General features: G+C 42.4%; 1 protein-coding gene across 3 annotated transcripts in view; it reads right to left on the bottom strand.

Annotated features, from left to right (window-relative positions):
* Window positions 1-19,599, bottom strand: part of LOC143765198 (protein-glutamine gamma-glutamyltransferase E-like) — a 121,589-nt gene extending 101,990 nt beyond the window's left edge. Inside the window, exons 1-4 of one of the 3 annotated variants that reach the window (XM_077251636.1) lie at window positions 19,498-19,599; window positions 8,011-8,199; window positions 5,345-5,551; window positions 3,160-3,278 (exon numbers count right to left, since the gene is read on the bottom strand). In XM_077251636.1, the coding sequence (XP_077107751.1) occupies window positions 3,160-3,278; window positions 5,345-5,551; window positions 8,011-8,131 (447 nt within the window). In that variant the 5' untranslated portion in view covers window positions 8,132-8,199; window positions 19,498-19,599. Of the gene's footprint in view, window positions 1-3,159; window positions 3,279-5,344; window positions 5,552-8,010; window positions 8,200-18,670; window positions 18,735-19,497 lie in introns of those variants that run through there. The other 2 variants (XM_077251634.1, XM_077251635.1) reach the window with 2 other exon arrangements.
* Between the last annotated feature and the right edge of the window lie 1,803 nt (window positions 19,600-21,402).

The following is a 21,402-nucleotide window of genomic DNA, read 5'->3' as shown; positions in this document are numbered from 1 at the left end:
CAAATAATATGCTAGTCTCCGAGACTAGCGGTGGATTCCGTGTCTGGAGGTGTGCTCCTTCCCATATTGCCGACCCGTTCAGCCTGCCAGTGCTTTAACTGTGACTGTGGTCACCGCCCCACTACAGTAGCATAGAAAATGGGAAGAAAATTCCAAATGCGGTGAAATTGCAAAAAAAGTGCAATCCCACACTTGTTTTTTGCTTGGCTATTTTGCTAGGTTCACTAAATGCTAAAACTGACCTGCCATTATGATTCTCCAGGTCAGTACGAGTTCATAGACACCTAACATGACTAGGTTATTTTTTACCTAAGTGGTGAAAAAAAATTCCAAACTTTGCTAAAAAAAAAAAAAAATTGCGCCATTTTCCGATACTCGTAGCGTCTCCATTTTTCATGATCTGGGGTCGGTTGAGGGCTTATTTTTTGCGTGCCGAGCTGGCGTTTTTAATGATACCATTTTGGTGCAGATACATTCTTTTGATCGCCCGTTATTGCATTTTAATGCAATGTCACGGCGACCAAAAAACCGTAATTCTGGGGTTTCGGATTATTTTCTCATTACGCCGTTTAGCGATCAGGTTAATGTTTTTTTTCATTGATAGATCGGGCGATTCTGAACGCGGTGATACCAAATATGTGTAGGTTTGATTTTTTTTTAATTGATTTATTTTGATTGGGGCGAAAGGGGAGTGATTTAAACTTTTAGTTTTTTTTAAATTTTTTTCACATTTTTTTTTACTTTTTTTTTTTACTTTTGCCATGCTTCAATAGCCTCCATGGGAGGCTAGAAGCAGGCACAACTCGATCGCCTCTGCTACATAACAGCGATCATCAGATCGCTGCTATGCAGCAGAAAATCAGGTGTGCTGTGAGCGCCGACCACAGGGTGGCGCTCACAGCTACCGGCGATCAGTAACCATAGAGGTCTCAAGGACCTCTATGGTTACAATACTGAAGCATCGCCGACCCCCGACCATGTGACGGGGGTCGGCGGTTATGTCATTTCCGGCCGCCCGGCCGGATGCGGTAGTTAAATGCCGCTGTCTGCGTTTGACAGCGGCATTTAACTAGTTAATAGCGGCGGGTGAATCGTGTTTTCACCCGCCGCTATTGCGGGCACATGTCAGCTGTTCAAAACAGCTGACATGTCCCGGCTTTGATGCAGGCTCACCATCCGACGTCAGGAAGGGGTTAAATCTGCAGCGTGTCGCTTTCAGCAATGCAATTTTTTTCACCCGTAGAAAGCAATGAAAAAGTTTAAAAATGCTGCAAATATTGCAATGTTGTTTTTCACTGCGTTTTTGGTGAATAAAACTAACTTTATTAAACATGTACTGTAGGCAAAATGCATACTGTAAAAAACAAACAGCAAAAGCTCTAAGGGTGTGTGCTCACAATCAGTAAACGCTGCGGGACGGCTGCTGTGTGCTTGTATAGCGTCCAACCCGCAGCGGCCAGATGTCACAGTATAGTGGTTGGGATTTTAAGAAAACCCATCTATACTATGTGTGCGCCGACACCCGCACCTCACCTGCGGAGACAGACATGCGGCGCGTCTCTCCAGACCTCAGCATGTCAATTTTTGTGGCGTAGATGCGAGTCTCCACAAGAGAAATCTCACAGGTGCAATATATAGGACGCGGTGATTCCACACGGTTCAATGAACACATGCGGAATCACCTGTGTTCAAAACATGGCAGCACTTTGGACGCAGCGCATGTCCACTGTGTCCAAAGGGCTGCCATTTCCAGATCCTCTGCACATACCCTAAAAAATGGGTGCTTTGAAAGCAGTGTTTTTCCTGCCAAGAGAGCAGGTTTTGGCTGCAAAAAAAATGCACCAAAAACGCTGATTCCTATGCACACCTGTACTATATATGTGTATGATTTACCCTTATTGTTTCACATGGGCATTTATTTATTTCTATATAATAAATGCCCTGATTCAGCAGACAATATTCCTGTCTTGTGTCATCCAGACAGTAGTGACAGGAGGTCGCCCTGTCAGATTACAAGCAGTGATTTAGTGACTGTGGTCAGAACCCATGCTGATGGCTGCTGTATATGACTGTGAAACCTGATCCTACAGCAATCAGCACAGAGCTCTGGGACCACAGTGAGTAATTCACTGCACTGAGGGGGTCTCAAGGGGGTTTGGGAGAGACGCTCTGGGACTACAGAGCAATGCACAGCATTATTCCCTGCTGAACACCCAATGGGCACTTCATACAGGGGCTGCAGATGCAGGGGGCCCCCTTTGTAGGTGGGGGCCCCAGGTGACTGCCTGTGCCAAACGCCGGCCCTGAATATAGGGACTGTGAGGACCATCATACTGTATATAGGGGGCTGTAAGGACCATCATACTATGTGTGGGGCACTGTGAGAATAATCATACCATGTGTGGGTTCTATGAGGATAATCATATTGTGTGTGGGGTGCTGTAAGGACCATCATATCATGTGTAACAGGCTGTGAGGTTCATTACACTGTGTTTGGGGAAGGTTTTGAGGACCATTATACTGTTTTTCGTGGGCTATGAGGTTCAAGGCTGTGCACAGTGACACCATCTGCAGCAAGTTGATGCTGCAGCTGTCTGGAGATGGTCTGAGGATTGTCCTTGACTGATCTCACCATTCTTCTTCTCTGCCTTTCTGATGTTTTTCTTGACCTGCCACTTCTGGCCTTAACAAGAACTGTACCTGTGTTCTTCCATTTCCTTACTATGTTCCTCAGAGTGGAAATTGACAGGTTAAATCTCTGATAGGTAGGAGTATTTAAAACAAGAAAATGATAAGGGTGCCCATACTTATGCACCTGTCAAATTTTGTTTGAATGCAGATTGCACATTTTCTGTTAGTACAATAAACCTCATTTCAAGGCAGAAACATTACTGTGTCCAACAGTTATTAGATATATGAAACTGAAATAGCTGTTGCAAAAAAAACTATTTTTATAAAACATCAAGCTTAAGATTAATAGGGGTGCCCAAACTTTTTCATATGACTGTAATTATGCTCAGTATTTAGTAATACAATTAGTTTTGTTCTCCGAAACAGTCTCACATGTGGTCCTTCGGGAAAATTAACTGCCGCCCCTGATCTAAAGCAAAACCACAACTTGCTCAATTGCCTTTTTACCCTGTAGTCACTGCTATTTACCTGCCCATAGTTCCAGGGGGCTGCAAATGGATTTGAGGGTTCACCAACGCAAATAAGGCCAAACTCTTGCAAAACATATTCATCTCTCTCAGCTTGATTTGCTAGATACACACTGTCACCTGAAAGAAAATAAAGATTGAGTGCCATCATTACAACAAGCCGGACCTGTTTTTATATTTACGTGCAATGTATTTGTCAGGGAGTTTGTAAAAGTACAAAAGCCATGACAAATGTTTTCAACACTGAATCATAGATCCTGATAGACAGCAGATATTATGATCACGTGAAAGTATATATTCCTGCTTTAATTACTGTACAGGTATGGAGATTGAAGCCAACCCTCACTGGCAAATGAGCACAGTACTGCAATGGGCGAGTACAAAGTATGACACACCAACTGGAATCTGTGCTTCTCCTATGTCTCCAAATTAATCAGCATTGCTGTCAAACAAAATTGACAAACCATATATTATCTGGTACTTTGTCATGCAGTTGGATGTTTAATTTGTCTTAAATGTAATGGTAAAAGATGATGGTTGTTAGCAAGGAGAAATGCAGACAATGTCCTTCTACGGTACAATGTACTTCAATTAAGTGGTACAACTGATCCAAGGTCAACAGGGCAGTCTAAAACCAAGTTTAAGTCAACCATGAAGGAGTCTCTTTAAAACTGGTGGCACCAGATACCCAGTTTCCTTGTGACTGAAGGTCCACACACTCTACCAGTCATGATGGAAGTGACATGATAATGTGTGGAATCATCAAGGTTAAAGGGAACCTGTCAGCAGGATTGTGCACAGTAACCTACAGACAGTGTCAGGTTGGCGCCGTTATACTGATTACAATGATACCTTGAGTGATGAAATCCATCTTGTGGTTGTTGTTTAATCTTTTATTTTCAGTTTTGAGTTAATGATATACCCGTGCCCCGAGGCGGCCTGTGGGTGGCCTTCATGTGGTGCCCTGATTAGGTATTCATAATGCAGACTGCTGACTGGTCTCTGATCCCTTAGTGATCTGCCCCCTAGTTTGCATAATGAATACCTGTAAATGCTGAAGAAAAAAACAAAAAACGCTTCTGCAGGCAGGTGCCAGCATAATCACATGTTTAGTGTTCAGTTAATAAGCACTCTTGATGTTATTGAGCAAGTATTAAAAACAAATTGAAAATAGCGCCCGCCGCACCTGCGCAGTAGCAATTATCTCCTAGAGCTGCTACTGCACAGGGACGGGCGGTGCCATCTTGGAGGAGGAATTTTTTTTTTCTTCTCCAGCAAGATGGGGCTGCTGGCGCCTGCACAATAGTAGCTGTCGAATCTCTATACACACCGATAGTTGGTACTGCGCATGTGGGGCAGGCACCATTTTCAATTTGATTTTGTTTTACACTGAGGGATCAGTGACCTTTCAGCAGTCTGCATTATGAATACCTAATCAGAGCACCACATGAAGACCCCCCCCCCCCACAGCCCCAGCCCCGAGGCACGGGCTTCTCATTAACACAAACCTGAAAATATAGATTAAAAAACAACCACAAGATGGATTTCATCAACCAGGGTATCATTTTAATTAGTACAATGGCACCGACCTGACGCTGTGTGTAGGTTACTGTGCACAGTCCTGCTGACAGGTTCCCTTTAAGTGCTAGACGTAAATCTCCTCAAATTCTATAGGACATAAAATTGTAGATGGTTCAAGCAGAATAATGGCCACACTTATTCACCTCAGTAATATAACAATATAGTAACCCCGCCCCACCACTGATTGACAACTTTCTGCTTATGCACAATGAACACATCAAGCTGTCAATCACTGATGGGGGTGAGGTTATGCAGAACTCAGTATTCAGAAAACTGCTAAATCTACAGCAGAGAAAGCAGTGATTTTATCACAACTGCACCAAGCAAACCAGTAAGTGATACATCGCTAGAATCGTGGTCCCTGTCCCCACATCATGGTGCTCTCTTATTACATCACCTGGTGACAGATTCCTATTAATAACCATACTTATCATCCTACTTTAATCCATAGGTTGCCAGTTGTGAATGGAAGAATGTTGATGAACTATTTAATGTAGAAAGTTTATTGAAGGCATTCTCTTCTCCATATCCATTTAACATTTGAGGTTCATCTTCACCCTAGAATATTCTCTATACTATTTCAGACTCCACAAACCACATCATACCTGAAGCCCAGGGGTTGAGGATCAGCATAAACTCTCCAATGCGTCTAGTTCCTCCATTAGTCCGCATATTAAGAACATAGCGCCCAATTACAGCATCATTTGGAGTATTAAAAGTCACTGTAATGGATGATGATGTATTTCTACTTCTTCGTGCTGCCCAGCTGGTCCCTGAAGAATCTGCAAAACTGTACTCAAGAAGAGAACTACCTGCCAAGGTAAACATAAATAGTTAGTTTTACATTTCTTGGTTTTAAAAGCTAAAATCTTTGTCATGATTACCCCTATTGGTGTGTGTGGACACAGTGATTGACAGTTCAGCTGTCCAATCTAAGGCTTGAGTGTGCTGAGCTGTTAGTATGGTGATGGAGAGCTCAGCCGTCCAGTTGTAGGCTGGGGCGTGCTGAGTTGTCAGAGTTGTGAGGGATAATCCAGCCGCTCATTGAGGTCAGGGTGTGCGGGTTTCCTCCATGTGTCTCCTGCTAGGAGTGAATACCTGGCTATTTAGCTGGCTCTCTGCCTCCAATTACTGCCAGTTGTATGTTACCTCAAATGGTGTGTGTTTGCTCTGTGTTCTGAGTTCTTATATTCTGATCTTTGTTGCCTGACCTTGGATTTGCCATAATAATCCATTTGCTTAGCCCCTTTGTCTTCATCCATTACCTTCCTTAGGTTCTGACCTCGGACCATGACCTGACTACTCCTCTGTCTTTCCCCTCAGTTTACATCGAGCTCTCTTGATATCTGACCCTGGACCTCTTGACTACCCTGCCTCATTGATTGTCTAGTATTACAGTCTTGCAGTGAAATATACAGTATGTATGTGTATATATATATATATATATATATATATATATATATATAATATATATATATACAGTATAGATATACTGAATATATATATATATATAATATATATACAGTATAGATATACTGAAGCAGTAGTTTTTCTACTTCTTAAAACCTTGAACATACAACTGTGCCTTTGAAGCATCCCTATTGTTTAGTATTTCTTTAATATTGAAAACCTTTTAACATTCTTTACTGTTTAGGAGCCAGGGCATATACCCACGTATCCAAAAGAAAAGAAAAAAAAGAATTTTTTTTTAACCTCTTCACAATGGGGCTAATTTGCATTTTTTGCATTTTTGTTTTTTCTCCCCTTCTTCCGAGAGCCATAACGCTTATTTTTCTGTACACATTGACATATGAGGGCTTGTTTTTTGCGGTACGAGTTGTACTTTTGAATAGCATTATTCATTTTACAACATAGTACACTGGAAAATGGGAAACAAAATTCCAAGTGAGGCGATATTGTGAAAAAAAACACAGTTCTGATATTGTTTTTTGGATTGTTTTTATGGTGTTCATTTTGTGGTAACAGTGATTTTGCAATATCATTCTGCTCATCAGTACAATCACAGCGACACCAAACAATCACAGATTTTTTATTGCTTTAATGATGAAAAAAATCAGACATTTGCAAAACACATTTTTTTCTGTTGTGTCGCCATTTTACGAGACCCGTAGCATTTTTATTTTTAAGTCGATGGGGCAGTCTGATGGTTTATTTTTTGCGAAGTGAGACAAAGTATTTATTATTATTATGTTTGGGTAGATGTTATGTTTTGATCACTTGTTACAGCATTTTTTTTGTGTAATTGCCGTGACCAGAAAAATGTAATTTTGGCATTCTTGAACTTTTTACATTTACAGTGTTTACGGGTTAATTATTTTTATATCTTGATAGATCATACGTAATCTGAATGTGGCAATACCAAATATGAGTTTAAAAAAAATAAATAATAATATCTTTATTTTGAATGGGGGAAAAAGGGGGTGATTTGAACTGTTTAGGTTTTTATTATTTATTTCATATTTTTTAAAGAACTTTTTTTACTTCTCACTGTACCCGTAGGAGGCTTGAAGCTGTGTTTATCTAATAGCTTGTCTATATACAGCGATGCCACAGCATTGCTGCATGTAGCAGATATCACGGTCTCATTTCAAGTCAAGCCATGGGCAGGGTTTCAAAGGAGCCCCATAATGACAAACACGAGGGTCTTCAGCAGACCCCCGGCTGTCATAGCAACCCATTGGTGACCCACAATCACATTTCGGGCGCTCAGATGGGAGAATGGAATGACGCGCACACATGCTGCGCATCTTAAAACTGGGAATTCGCCAGTGTGCGTGGCTTTGCTCCATACCCTTGTATTGATCCACTTCAAGTGTATGAAGAGAGAAGCTGTGCCCACTGGCCGGGAGTATGTATACTGCATACATACCCTCCGGTCCCCGATCTGAAACTGGTGAATCCCTGCAGTGCATAGGTTTGTGGTTGGAGGATCCATAAGTCTGCACACAGAGTGACTGCAGACTTATCTATTTTGACCAGACAATCCCTTTAAGAGTCCTCTCAATGATGTGCATGCACTCTGGAGTGCTAATTATTCATGAGCCTCTGACTGGCAACTTTTTCCCAATGCACAATGAACACTGGTAGTCATTGGTGGGCATGGGAGCCTACCTCTTTTTTAATAAAGTGCATAAATATGCAAGTATATGCAAATATTCAAATAAATATGCAAAAAAGACATAAAAAGCACACTCAAAATTCACTCCAAATGGTTGTAGTACTGAACCTGTTTATAAAATAACATTCTTACCTCCCGATGAAGTGGCAAGAGTAGCTACAAACTGCAGTCTATCGTCATCTTTTATAGGTCCACCGAAGGTCAGTGACACCTTGAATTCTTGACCTCTGCGCACAACAAGGTCATTGCCCATGTACGCACTACAGTGGTGAGCGGATTTATTCTCATTTACATGAAAGTCATAGTTGCTTAGTTGAAGAGCTGAAAGACAAAATACGACATTACATGTACAGTATGTCACAGAAGAATTCAGTGTAATGATTATCATTATTGTCAACCAATAATCGGTAAAATAAGTCATGATACGGTTAGTCCTTACACTATTTCATGTCTCAATGTTGGGTCTTTTTACTGTAAACTTGTTAAAAATGTTAGTCAAACCCACAACTTCTCTGACTCAACTTTGCACATTTAATAACAGCTATATCATAAAGACGTCAATGTAGGGTTCTTCATGGGTCAATAGTCGCAATTATATTGGATTAGTGTAAATGAGTGTAACATAGTCAGAGTGACATCATACGATTACCGCAAGGATTGGTGCAACCTTACTCTTCCATATGTTTTCCAATATGAGCCTTATAGTACAGCGTAGAAGAGAAACAAAAAGTTGGGAATGGGGTACTGCTACATAAGAACTCATTAGCGCAAATCAAACTATTTTCACAGGTGGCTGATGTATAGTGTGCACTATTTTTTTATGTACGCTCTTTATGGCTGCCAGATAGGACAAATGCACATTATTTTAATTATCCTGCAATAGAATTATTCAGTCTGTATCGCATTATTTGCTTGGTCTCTGTGTATAATTTAATAGGTAATCCGACATCTGTGATGGAAGTCATGACTTGCAGATGAATTGGTGTCTTTTATGGGGGACATAGAAAGCAAAAATGTCTTACTTCCTACGTTAAAGCACACAATGATTATAATGTGCTGTCTAATATGGCTTATCAATTATTTTAATCTGTAGATTGTAGTTTCATCATGTAGATTATATAAGCATATTGAAATCCTTGCAATTTCAGTATTACTGCTTTATTCCAATACATATATAATTTCTCCCCAAATAGAGTTAGCTTTTTTTTGTAGTTTGGTGTTACATTGATTAGGTCGAGTGCGGCCATTTGTCCAAAGTGTCCCAGTAGCCATTTTTCAAAATGACAACATCAGGCCATCTAAAACACACACTTCATGTGTCCTAAACGAGCTATCATCGACTTCAGCATCTCTGACTTGTTTTTAGTAGAGCACATCTGATTGGTCGGTAATTGCAAAGGGAACTGCCAGCAACGGACCTTGATGATTTGTCCAATTGCATCCAGCATGACAGAACATTCCTCAGGCAACCAATAATGACCTCACTCACAGCAGCCAAGACATGTATTTCTGGGCGTAGCACTCATACTCGTTGGTGAATAAATCAAAATGTTTTTAAAATCTTTATTTCATTTTTTCATCATTTATATATTCTTTACAGACATTATCATCACTGTTCCCGTTGGAACTCACAATCTAAATTCCCTATCAGTATAACTTTGGAGTGTGGGAAGAAACCTACACAAGCATGGGAAGAACATACAAACTCCTTCAAGATGTTGTCTTTGCTGAGATTTGAACAAAATAACCCAGCACTGCAAAACAACTGTGCTAACCACCACTGAGCCACCATGCCTATGATTTCTATAATTCCATGACTTTTCATTCTTGGTGTTGCAATTTTAAAGTTGAAGAAATGTAGCTTTGATACAATCACTAAATATGAGCAGCACGGTGGCTCAGTGGTTAGCATTGCAGCAGTGGGGTCATACGTTCAAATCCCACCAAAGACAACATCTGCAAGGAGCTTGTTTGTTCTCCCTGTGGATGCGTGGGTTTCCTCCCATACTCTGAAGACATATTGATAGGAAATCTAGATTGTGAGTTCCAAAGGGGACAGTACCAATAATGTATGTAAAGTGCTGTGGAAATAAAGGTGCTATATAAGTAAGTAAAATAAATATGTTCTCAGTTTTGAGATACCAAGTAAAAAAGTGTCTCATTTTCGATAAGTCAAGTATTTTCTGGATATGTTTCAGATATCAATTGAATTATTTCTTCTCTAGAATCTGTGCTTTTGGAAAAATCTGTTGGCTTCCACTAATAGTATTTTAAACAACAAATTAAAGGGACTCTGTCACCTGAATTTGGCGGGCTATGTAAATGCCCTGTGTCCGGTCCGATGGGCGGTGGTTCCTCTTCTTTCATTCACCCCTTCCTTTCCTGCTGGCTGCAATATTTTCTTGAATTTCAGTAGGTTTCCTTCGTAGTTCACGCGTGCGAAATGCAATCTTGCCTTGCGCACGCACAGTATGCTTTGCCCAACTGCGGGCAAAGCCAAAAAGCATTAGTGCGCATGCGCCGGCGCACTATGTCCAGGAAGTATTTTGCTGTGTTCCAGGACATAGTGCGCTGGCGCATGCGCAGTAATGCTTTTCGCCTTTGCCCGAAGTTGGGTAAAGCATACTGCGCATGTGCAAGGCAAGATTGCATTGCACATGCATGAAGGAGGAAACCTACTGAAATTCAAGAAAATATTGTGGCCAGCGGGAAAGGAAGCGGTGAATGAAAGAAGAGGAAACACCGCCCATCGGACCGAACACAGGGCATTTACATAGCCCGCCAAATTCAGGTGACAGAGTCCCTTTAAAGTCAGAGTCCTCACTAGACTTCTACCTGTGGAAAGGACAACCTAAGATGGCCCATAATTTGATCAGCTTCCTTGGGAAGGTATTTTACTATAAAGTTCCTATAGATCAGTTATATAGATGGCTTCTACATGTACTGGTGTTTGGATTGAGGGTTAATTTGTTGTTTTGGTTGAATTTATTGTAAAGAATGAAAACAGGTTAATAGGTCTCCTAATGAAAGATCTAGATATGCCTTTCCATTTACCATCTGTCGTAGTCAGGTCATTTGATTTTTGCTACACATCTTTGAAACAAGATTTGGTTCTTATATTTTACTAGCTGCATTTACGGTAATCATCACAAGATAGTAAAAACTTAATGAGGAGTTCATATAGTAAACCTCTTTAATAAACTTTAAATACATTAATTTGAATTTAGGTATTTGCTTCATAATAGTGGTGAGTGAGCATTCCACACTACAGTCCATTAGTTGTCTATTGTGATGAAAGAAAAAAAAACAAGTACTCCTCTCGGCATCAGCATCTTTGTCAGTCACATCAACAATGAATTGGGTGGCAGTCAGTAAGCTTGACTGACGCTCCATTCATACTGTGGATTTATATTCTCTGTTCTCATGATTGGGAACTCCGAAACTGTGGATGGATGGTAGGTTGTAATTTTAATACAACACCTTCAAGGCTATTTAGGGCACATACAGTAGGGAAAATAAGTATTTGATACACTGCCAATTTTGCAAGTTTTCCCACCTACAAAGAGTGGAGAAGTCTAATTTTTTTAGGTACACTTCAACTATGAGAGACAGAATCTAAAAAAAATCCTGAAAATCACATTGAAATTATTTTGTACAAAATTATTTTGCATTTTATTGAAATAAGTATTTGATACAATAGAAAAACAGAACTTAATATTTTGTACAGACACCTTTGTGTGCAATTACAGAGGCCAGACGTTTCCTGTTGTTCTTGACCAAGGCTGCACACACTGCAGCAGGGATTTTGGCCCACTCCCATATACAGATCTTCTCCAGATCTTTCAGGTTTCAGGTCTGTCGCTGGGCAACATTGAGTTTCAGCTCCCTCTAAAGATTTTCTATTGGGTTCAGGTCAGGAGAATGGCTAGGCCACCCAAGGACCTTGAAATGCTTCTTACAAAGCCACACCTTAGTTTCCCTGCCTGTGTGTTTCAGGCCATTATCATGCTGGAAGACCCAGCCATGACCCATCTTCAATGTTCTTACTGAGAGAAGAAGGTTGTGGACCAAAATCTCGCGATACATGACCCCATCCATCCTCCCATTAATACGGTGGAGTCTTCATTTCCCCTTTGCAGCAAAGCACCCCCAAAGTATGATGTTTCTCCCACCATGCTTCCCAGTTTGGATGGTTTTCTTGGGGTTGTACTCATCCTTTTTCTTTCTCCAAACATGGCGAGTGGAATTGATATCAAAAAGTTCTATTTTGGTCTCATCTTACCACATGACCTTATCTCATGCCTTCTCAGGATCATCCAGATGGTCACAGTTGAACTTCAAACGGGCTTGGACATGTGCTGGCATGAACAGGGGGACCTTGCCTGCCCTGCAAGATTTTGTTCCATGACAATATAGTGTGTTACTAATGGTAATGTTTGAGACTGTGGTCCCAGCTCTCTTCAGGTCATTGACGAGGCCCTCCCTTGTAGTTCTGGGCTGATTCCTGACCTTTCTCAGAATCATCTTTACCCCATGAGGCAAGATCTTTCATGGAGCCCAAGACCAACTAAGATTGACAGTCATCTTGTGTTTCTTCCATTTTCTAATTATTGCCCCAACAGTTGTTGCTTTCTCACCAAGCTGCTTGCCTATTGTCCTGCTCTTGGGTCTCGGCCATGGTGAAGAGGTTGCAGTGTGATTGACTTAGTGTGTGGACAGGTGTCTTTTTTACAGGTAATGAGTTCAAACAGGTGACATTAATACAGTTAATGAGTGCAGAGTAGGAGGGCTTCTTAAAAAAAACTAACAGGTCTGTGAGAGCCAGAATTCGTGCTGGTTGGTATGTGATCAAATATTTATTTCATGCAATGAAAAATGTAATTATTTAAAAATCACAGTTGAAGTCTACCTATGATAAAAATGACCGATCTCTCCATTCTTCAGTCACTAAAATTAGTTATAAAGGATTGGATATCCTATAAGCTTAAAGGGAACCTGTCATGTACAAAAACGCTATTAACCTGAAGATATGACGTTGATCCACAGGTTAATATCGTTCTAAACTTGCCCGGCACCTGCACTGAGAAACCCGCTACTGGAAGGAAATTAGCTTTATTCCTCCTGGCAGCATTTCGCTTTGTCATAGGGGTGTGGCCAACCCAGCTTCAGTCACCGCTCAGTATACAGTGAGCAGTGGCTGCAACCATGACCCCAGCACTGACTGATAGCCAACTCTAATGCAGAGCTGGCTGTCAGTCAGTGTCGGGGTTATGGTTACAGCTGCTGCACACTATGCACTGAGCAATGACTTATGCCACCCCTGTGGCTGAAAGTCCAGAACTCTGTTAACTTGCATATTAACCCAATATCTTCAGGTTAATAGCATTTTGTTACATGGCAGGCCCCCCTTAAGGCCACCATGATCTTTTGTAATGTTTTCTTGGCTGTTGTCAGATTAATGTGAGCATGGGTCCTAAATAATTGGACAATGGTCAGAAAAGCAGTAATCTGGCACCTATTCAAAAAAGTAAAAAAAATATTTTATGTCTATCACAATATTAAATATGCTGTACAACATGTGTCTCTAGTCGTTATCCAGTGTTATTAATATTGTGAAGGAAATAAAATATCTGCATTGGGTGTCGGATTGCAACTCTTTTGACAATTTTCTATCATTTACTTGAGAAGACCAGCCTGAAGTTTTCCAAGCATCATTGGATGGAGGATATACTGCATTTCTCTACATTGTAAGTGAGCTGAAGGTTCACTTCACTTTGGACATGCCTAAATAACTGCACACTTTACATGAAAAGCTTAATTATGGCTCTTGAATATATAGTGATCTGGATAAACCTCCCTTTATGGTCTATATGCTATTTTGCCTTTTTTACTTTTTCTTATCAGAAATGCATGTAGACTATGACATGCAGGCACTGTGATTTATGTATAACATGTGTGGTAGGCATGTGGGCTGGTTGAGGTCACAAGTCACATGTTCAAGGGGGGCAGAGCACAACATTTCTTTTAGGTGGGTCCAGAGTTTAAAACAAAGGAGCCACTGTGCCTCTTGGAAGTAGACTTAGGTGAAATGTGCACCAGACTTCTAGTATTAAAGAGCCAGTCTGATTGCAGAGCCTTCAGACCTCATCTACACTGCTGGAGTCATAGAGTCTGCAGAACAGGGTGCCTGGGAACGCATAATGGCCAATAAAACAGCTGGTGCAACTGTCAAACTTGCTGCCAAAATATAATAGTGTAGCTGCCAAGCTCTGTGCCATTGTCTAGTAGTGTAACTGTCAAGCTCTGTGACATTGTCTAATAGTGTAACTGTCAAGCTCTGTGCCATTGTCTAGTAGTGTAACTGCCAAACTCTGTGCCAATGTCTAGTAGTGTAACTTCTAAGCTCTATGCCATTGTCTAATAGTGTAGCTGCCAAGCTCTGTGACATTGTCTAATACTATAACTTCCAAGCTCTGTACCATTGTCTAAAAGTGTAGCTGCCAAGCTCTGTGACATTGTCTAATAGTGTAACTGTCAAACTCTGTGCCATTGTCTAGTAGTGTAACTCCTAAGCTCTATGCAATTGTCTAATAGTGTAACTGTCAAGCTCTGTGACATTGTCTAATATTATAACTTCCAAGCTCTGTACCATTGTCTAATAGTGTAGCTGCCAAGCTCTGTGACATCATCTAATATTGTAACTTCCAAGCTCTGTACCATTGTCTAATAGTGTAGCTGCCAAGCTCTATGACATTGTCTAATATTATAACTTCCAAGCTCTGTACCATTGTCTAATAGTGTAGCTGCCAAGCTCTGTGACATCGTCTAATATTGTAACTTCCAAGCTCTGTACCATTGTCTAATAGTTTAGCTGCCAAGCTTTCTACCATTGTCAAGTAGTATAACTGACAAGCTCTGTACCATTGTCTAATAGTGTAGCTGCCAAGCTCTGTGACATCGTCTAATATTGTAACTTCCAAGCTCTGTACCATTGTCTAATAGTTTAGCTGCCAAGCTCTCTACCATTGTCAAGTAGTATAACTGACAAGCTCTGTGCCATTGTTTAGTAGTGTAACTGCTAAGCTCTCTGCCATTGTCAAGTAGTGTAACAACTACCAAGCTCTGTACCACTGTCTAATAATGTAACTGCCAAGTTCTGAGCCATGGTCTAATAGTGTAATTGTATCATGTTTTTGTTTCTTGCTTTTAAGGTCTAATCACTTTTCCATGTAGGGCAATAATCTCTCTTTAAGATGTAGATTAAACAACCTTTGAATAATTACTTTTCAGTCTTGTTTACAATCCAGATAAGAAATCTAAAATTAAATATTCGCCTTTATTATTGTGTTTTTCTTGTTAGCATATTTTGTATCAAAAGTTCCAATCAAATTAGCAATGTAAATGACATTAGTATGGTTAGTATTTATATAAATGCTCCTGTAAAGTTAATTACGGAGTATAAAGCAGACAATATTTGTTTTACAAAATGATTAAGAGTTTAATGATATTTACATTTCAGGATGACTGAATGGCTATTATTAGCAGAAAAAATAATAGTTACAAATTTTAATAGAAATGATTATTAAATATGTAAATTAGAGCGAATCTGTCACCAGGCTTTTGCTACGCCTTCTGAGAGTAGCATTAAGTAGAGGCTGAGACACTGATTCCATCGATGTGTCCGTTACTGGGCTGCATGCTGCAGTTTTGAGAAAATCACTGTTATTTGCTGCAGATCTAGCAGTTCTCTGAATGCTGAGCTCTGTATAAACCTGCCCATATCACTGATTGACAGATTTCTCTGTACACTGCACATTGGCATAATGCGTCCAATCTTAATATGGAGGAATACAGGGCAAAAGGTTTAGAAGTCCTCTAGTGATAATCAACTGTTCATAAAAGTATGCTCTTGTGTACTATTTTCTAGGCATTTTAGACAAGGTGCCCACATTATACATTTCATTTATTTTACTCAATTATAGAGTGCCATTAGATCCACAGTGCTTTACAGTCTTACAGACATTGAAAAAAGGAGGGGGGAAGAGGACACACTGGTGCTCCCAAATGTAGGAAAGGTTGTAGCTGCTGGTGATACGACAGACTCTGTGCATGTCCCTGTCTAAAATGCATATTAAAAAGCTCAGTTTCGTGTGATCACCGCACTACAAACCTAGAAAGTAGTACTAGTGGTGTACACCTATTTTTTGTATGCCTAGGAAATTGAACAAGAAATACACCACTAGCCGACAGCAGATGTAAGTACTATTAGGACTCATTGCCTCATCTATATTTAACTTGCTCTGCGCATTTCTTGTTCAATTTCCTAGGCATACAAAAAGTAGGTGTACACCACTAGTACTACTTTCTAGGTTTGTAATTCGGTAATAACACTAAACTGAGCCTTACAGACATTATTAGCACTGTCTCCGTTGGGCCTCAAAATCTAGAGTCCCTATGAGTATGTCTTTAGAGTGGGGAAGAAAACCGGAGAACCCAGAGGAAACTCATACAAACATGGAAGAACATACAAAGCAGATGTTGTCCTTGGTGGGATTTGAACCAAGGAACCAAGCAAGGCTGTAGTGCACTGAGCCACTGTGCAGTAACAGTAAGGACAACATGTAAGGACAACATGTAAGGATAATAGTAAGGACAACATGAACTTAACCCAACAGGGTACAAACATTATCTACTTTGGTCAATTACTTCAGTCTCCTTTAGCATTTTTCCCTTTACGATTCCCTGCTTCCATTACATCTGACCAGAAATCATATAACAACCATTCAAATAAGTGGGGCAGTTTAAATGGTGCAAGAGATACTCTTAGTGAGATTATACAGTGAGGAAAAAGAGTATTTAGTCAGTGACCAATTGTGCAAGTTCTCCCACTTAAAAAGGTGAGAGAGGCCTGTAACTGACAGAGGTAGACCACAACTATGAGAGTCAAAATGAGAAAACAAATCCAGAAAATAAATTTAGCAAATTATGGGGGAAAATAAAAAAAGTATTTGGTCACCTAAAAACATGCAAGATTTCTGGCTCTCACAGACCTCTAACTTCTTCTTTAAGAGGCTCCTCTGTCCTCCATTCATTAGCTGTAGTAATGGCACCTGTTTGAACTTTTTATCAGTATAAAAGACACCCGTCCACAACCTCAAACAGTCACACTCCAAACTTCACTATGGTGAAGACCAAAGAGCTGTCGAAGGACACCAGAATCAAAATTGTAGCCCTGCACCAGGCTGAGAAGATTGAATCTGCAATAGGCAAGCAGCTTGGTGTGATGAAATCAACTATGGGAGCAATAATGAGAAAATGGAAGACATTCAAGACCACTGATAATCTCCCTTGATCTGGGGCTCCACACAAGATCTCACCCCGTGAGGTCAAAATGATCACAAGAACGGTGAGCAAAAATCCCAGAGCCACAAGGGGGACCTAGTGAATGATCTGCATAGAGCTGGGACCACCGTAACAAAGGCTACCATCAATAACACACTATGCGGTCAGGGACTCAGATCTTGCAGTGCCAGATGTGCCCCCTGTTTAAGCCAGTACATGTACAGGCCTGTCTGAAGTTTGCTAGAGAGCATTTGGATTATCCAGAGGAGTATTGGGAGAATGTCATATGGTCTGATGAAACCCAAGTAGAACTGTTTAGTAGAAACAAGACTCATCATGTTTGGAGGAGACAGAATGCTGAGTTGCATCCAAAGAATACCATACCTACTGTGTAGCATGGGAGTGGCAACATCATGTTTTGGGGCTATTTCTCTGCAAAGCTACCAGGACGACTGATCCGTGTACATGAAATAATGAATGTGGCCATGTATCGTGATATTTTGCGTGCAAACATCCTTCCATCAGCAAGGGCATTGAAGATGAAATGTAAATAGGTCTTTCAGCATGATAATGATGCAAAGCACACCGCCAGGTCAATGAAGGAGTGCCTTCGTAAGAAGCATATGAAGGTCCTGGAGTGGCCTAGCCAGTCTCCAGATCTCAACCCCATAGAAAACCTTTGGAAGGAGTTGAAAGTCTGTGTTGCCCAGCGACAGGTCCAAAACATCACTACTGTTGAGGAGATCTGCATGGAGGAATGGGCCAACATACCATCAACAGTGTGTGCCAACCTTGTAAAGACTTACAGAAAACGTTTGATCTCTGTCATTGCCAACAAAGGATATATAACAAAATATTGAGATGAACTATTGTTAATGACCAAATACTTATTTTCCAACATAATTTTCAAAATACATCTTGCCAAATCAGACAAGGTGATTTTCTGGATTTGTTTTCTCATCTTGACTCTCATAGTTGTGGTCTACTTATGATGTCAATTACAGGCCTCTCTCATCTTTTTAAGTGGGAGAACTTGCACAATTGGTGGCTGACTAAATACTTTTTTTCCCCACTTTACGTACAGATTGGTGTTCCTGAATTGGGTTCCCTCAAACTGCTTTAACAAAACATTAATAAAGGGGTTAGAAACATGGCCCCCATTAAACACCAAGACATACCAACATTTCAGCTCTCTACCAATATTTCAGATATAAAGATGTTGACAGAATAAAACTACAATGACCATAAAAAGCAACTCCACATCATTCTTATTATCCACATATACATACAAGCCGTTGTGAACCAATTTCATGAACAATATTTGATGCACACAAAAAAATACGTAACTAAATTCCTAGGACTACAGACCTCTCACCAGTAATCATCCACAATTCTCCCTTTAGCTAAATTTGTCTCAAAAAATTGTTACTTTAAAACCTACTGCACATACCTGTCATGATGTCTCTGTAGTGGAACTTCTGAGTATCTGACTGTCCTGTGTGACTCTGACAGGCACAGCTACCATATATAGGAATGCAGCCTCTCCTAGTATTTTAATTGCTATTATTTCTAATGAGCTGGGTGGATCCTTGTATTTTATTGTCTTCTTGCTATTATTCAAAGCGTCTGTCTAGTGATGACTTTTGACACTTGCTTCTGCATACTAAATTTCATTATACAAATGCAGCAGACCTGAGGTTATCGTTATCATAACTCAGTCATTATATCAATATACAGTCAATAAAATGTGGTTTACCATAGAACTGGTGTATTAAACTATCACGCTATCATAAGCTCCCAAGAAAAGTTAAACAAAAAATTGACTGTACTACACCTATGGGTCACACTGTAGCACATAATAATGATCTTTATTTTTATATAGCACTAACATATTCCACAGCGCTTTACAGTTTGTACACATTATCATCACTGTCCCTGATGGGGCTCACAATCTAAATTCCCTATCAGTATGTCTTTGGAATGTGGGAGGAAACTGGAGTACCCGGAGGAAACACACGCAAACACGGGAAGAACATACAAACTCCTTGCAGATGTTGTCCTTGGAGTCATCACTCTGATATCACTGGTTTGTGCTGAACTCCATAGATGCAGCCCGTTCACCTGCACCCAGGGGCGTAACTACCGCGGTCGCAGGGGTCGCAATTGCGACGGGGCCCGCAGTGCTTAGGGGCCCACCCAGTCCAGCAGACTGGGCGGGCTCCTAAGAACTCTAAGCTACAAAATGGGCCGCCGGCCCTTTAAATAATTCTTCCTTACAGGCCCTGCTGCGCGTGCACTCGCGATCACGGGTGGGACTGCACTTGACCCGCAGCAGAGCCCCTCCACCGCAGAGAGCCGCACACCACTACTATAGCTGCCACTGCTCTGTGCGCACAGGACCTGTGATGAGGTCACAGGAGGGGAGGAGTTGGAGTCACATGATCAAGGGCTTCCGTGTAGTGCAGGACAGTAGTGCAGTGCTGTTTGTCATCGTGCTGGAGGGTAAGCTTTTGTGTGAGGTCAGGAGGGGTTTGGGTGGATGTAGCAGAGCAGTGTGTGTATGAGGTGTACAGAGCGGAGCCGGGTGTGCATGAGGTGTACGGAGCAGAGCTGGGTGTGCATGAGGTGTACGGAGCAGAGCTGGGTGTGCATGAGGTGTACGGAGCAGAGCCGGGTGTGTATGAGGTGTACGGAGCAGAGCCGGGTGTGTATGAGGTGTACGGAGCAGAGCCGGGTGTGCATGAGGTGTACGGAGCAGAGCCGGGTGTGCACGAGGTGTACGGAGCAGAGCCGGGTGTGCATGAGGTGTACGGAGCGGAGCCGGGTGTGCATGAGGTGTACGGAGCGGAGCCGGGTGTGTACGAGGTGTACGGAGCAGAGCCGGGTGTGTATGAGGTGTACGGAGCAGAGCCGGGTGTGCATGAGGTGTACGGAGCAGAGCCGGGTGTGCACGAGGTGTACGGAGCAGAGCCGGGTGTGCACGAGGTGTACGGAGCGGAGCCGGGTGTGCATGAGGTGTACGGAGCAGAGCCGGGTGTGCATGAGGTGTACGGAGCAGAGCCGGGTGTGCATGAGGTGTACGGAGCGGAGCCGGGTGTGCATGAGGTGTACGGAGCGGAGCCGGGTGTGCATGAGGTGTACGGAGCGGAGCCGGGTGTGCACGAGGTGTACGGAGCGGAGCCGGGTGTGCACGAGGTGTACGGAGCGGAGCCGGGTGTGCACGAGGTGTACGGAGCGGAGCCGGGTGTGCACGAGGTGTACGGAGCGGAGCCGGGTGTGCACGAGGTGTACGGAGCGGAGCCGGGTGTGTACGAGGTGTACGGAGCGGAGCCGGGTGTGTACGAGGTGTACGGAGCGGAGCCGGGTGTGTACGAGGTGTACGGAGCGGAGCCGGGTGTGTACGAGGTGTACGGAGCGGAGCCGGGTGTGTACGAGGTGTACGGAGCGGAGCCGGGTGTGTACGAGGTGTACGGAGCGGAGCCGGGTGTGTACGAGGTGTACGGAGCGGAGCCGTGTGTGTACGAGGTGTACGGAGCGGAGCCGTGTGTGTACGAGGTGTACGGAGCGGAGCCGTGTGTGTACGAGGTGTACGGAGCGGAGCCGTGTGTGTACGAGGTGTACGGAGCGGAGCCGTGTGTGTACGAGGTGTACGGAGCGGAGCCGTGTGTGTACGAGGTGTACGGAGCGGAGTCGGGGGTGTACGGAGCGGAGTCGGGTGTGTACGAGGTGTCGCATCTCTGCTTCAGGAAAATGGCCGCCGCGATCTCCATCTGGGCACGCGCGGCATCCTGCGGCCATTTTCCTGAAGCCGCGGCCAGCAGAGCGCCGCTTCTGCGCACGCGCGGCCAAAGGAAGATGGCCGCCCCCACCGATCACCAATGAAATGTCGCACATCACGCTATTTTCACTCCCCTGTGCAGTGGATTCGGGACCTTGGGCATGCGCACACCACTACGCCACCAACGGAAAACTAAGAAAGATCTGGGGGAAGACACCACGCCCATCTGACCAGACCAGCCTGATTGACAGGCGAAAACGACTACTTTGGTAACGTATTTCGGCAGCATAGGTGGGGAATCGGGGTCCACAAAATACACTATTGTAATGCACAGCTCAGGCCCTATTTAACAGTATTTTTATCTCATACGGAAAAAACGGGGTGACAGGTGCCCTTTAAGAGAA

This window comes from Ranitomeya variabilis, chromosome 4 (genome assembly GCF_051348905.1).
Source record: "Ranitomeya variabilis isolate aRanVar5 chromosome 4, aRanVar5.hap1, whole genome shotgun sequence".
Lineage (NCBI taxonomy): Eukaryota > Metazoa > Chordata > Amphibia > Anura > Dendrobatidae > Ranitomeya > Ranitomeya variabilis.
This window is presented reverse-complemented; position numbering and strand designations above follow the sequence as displayed.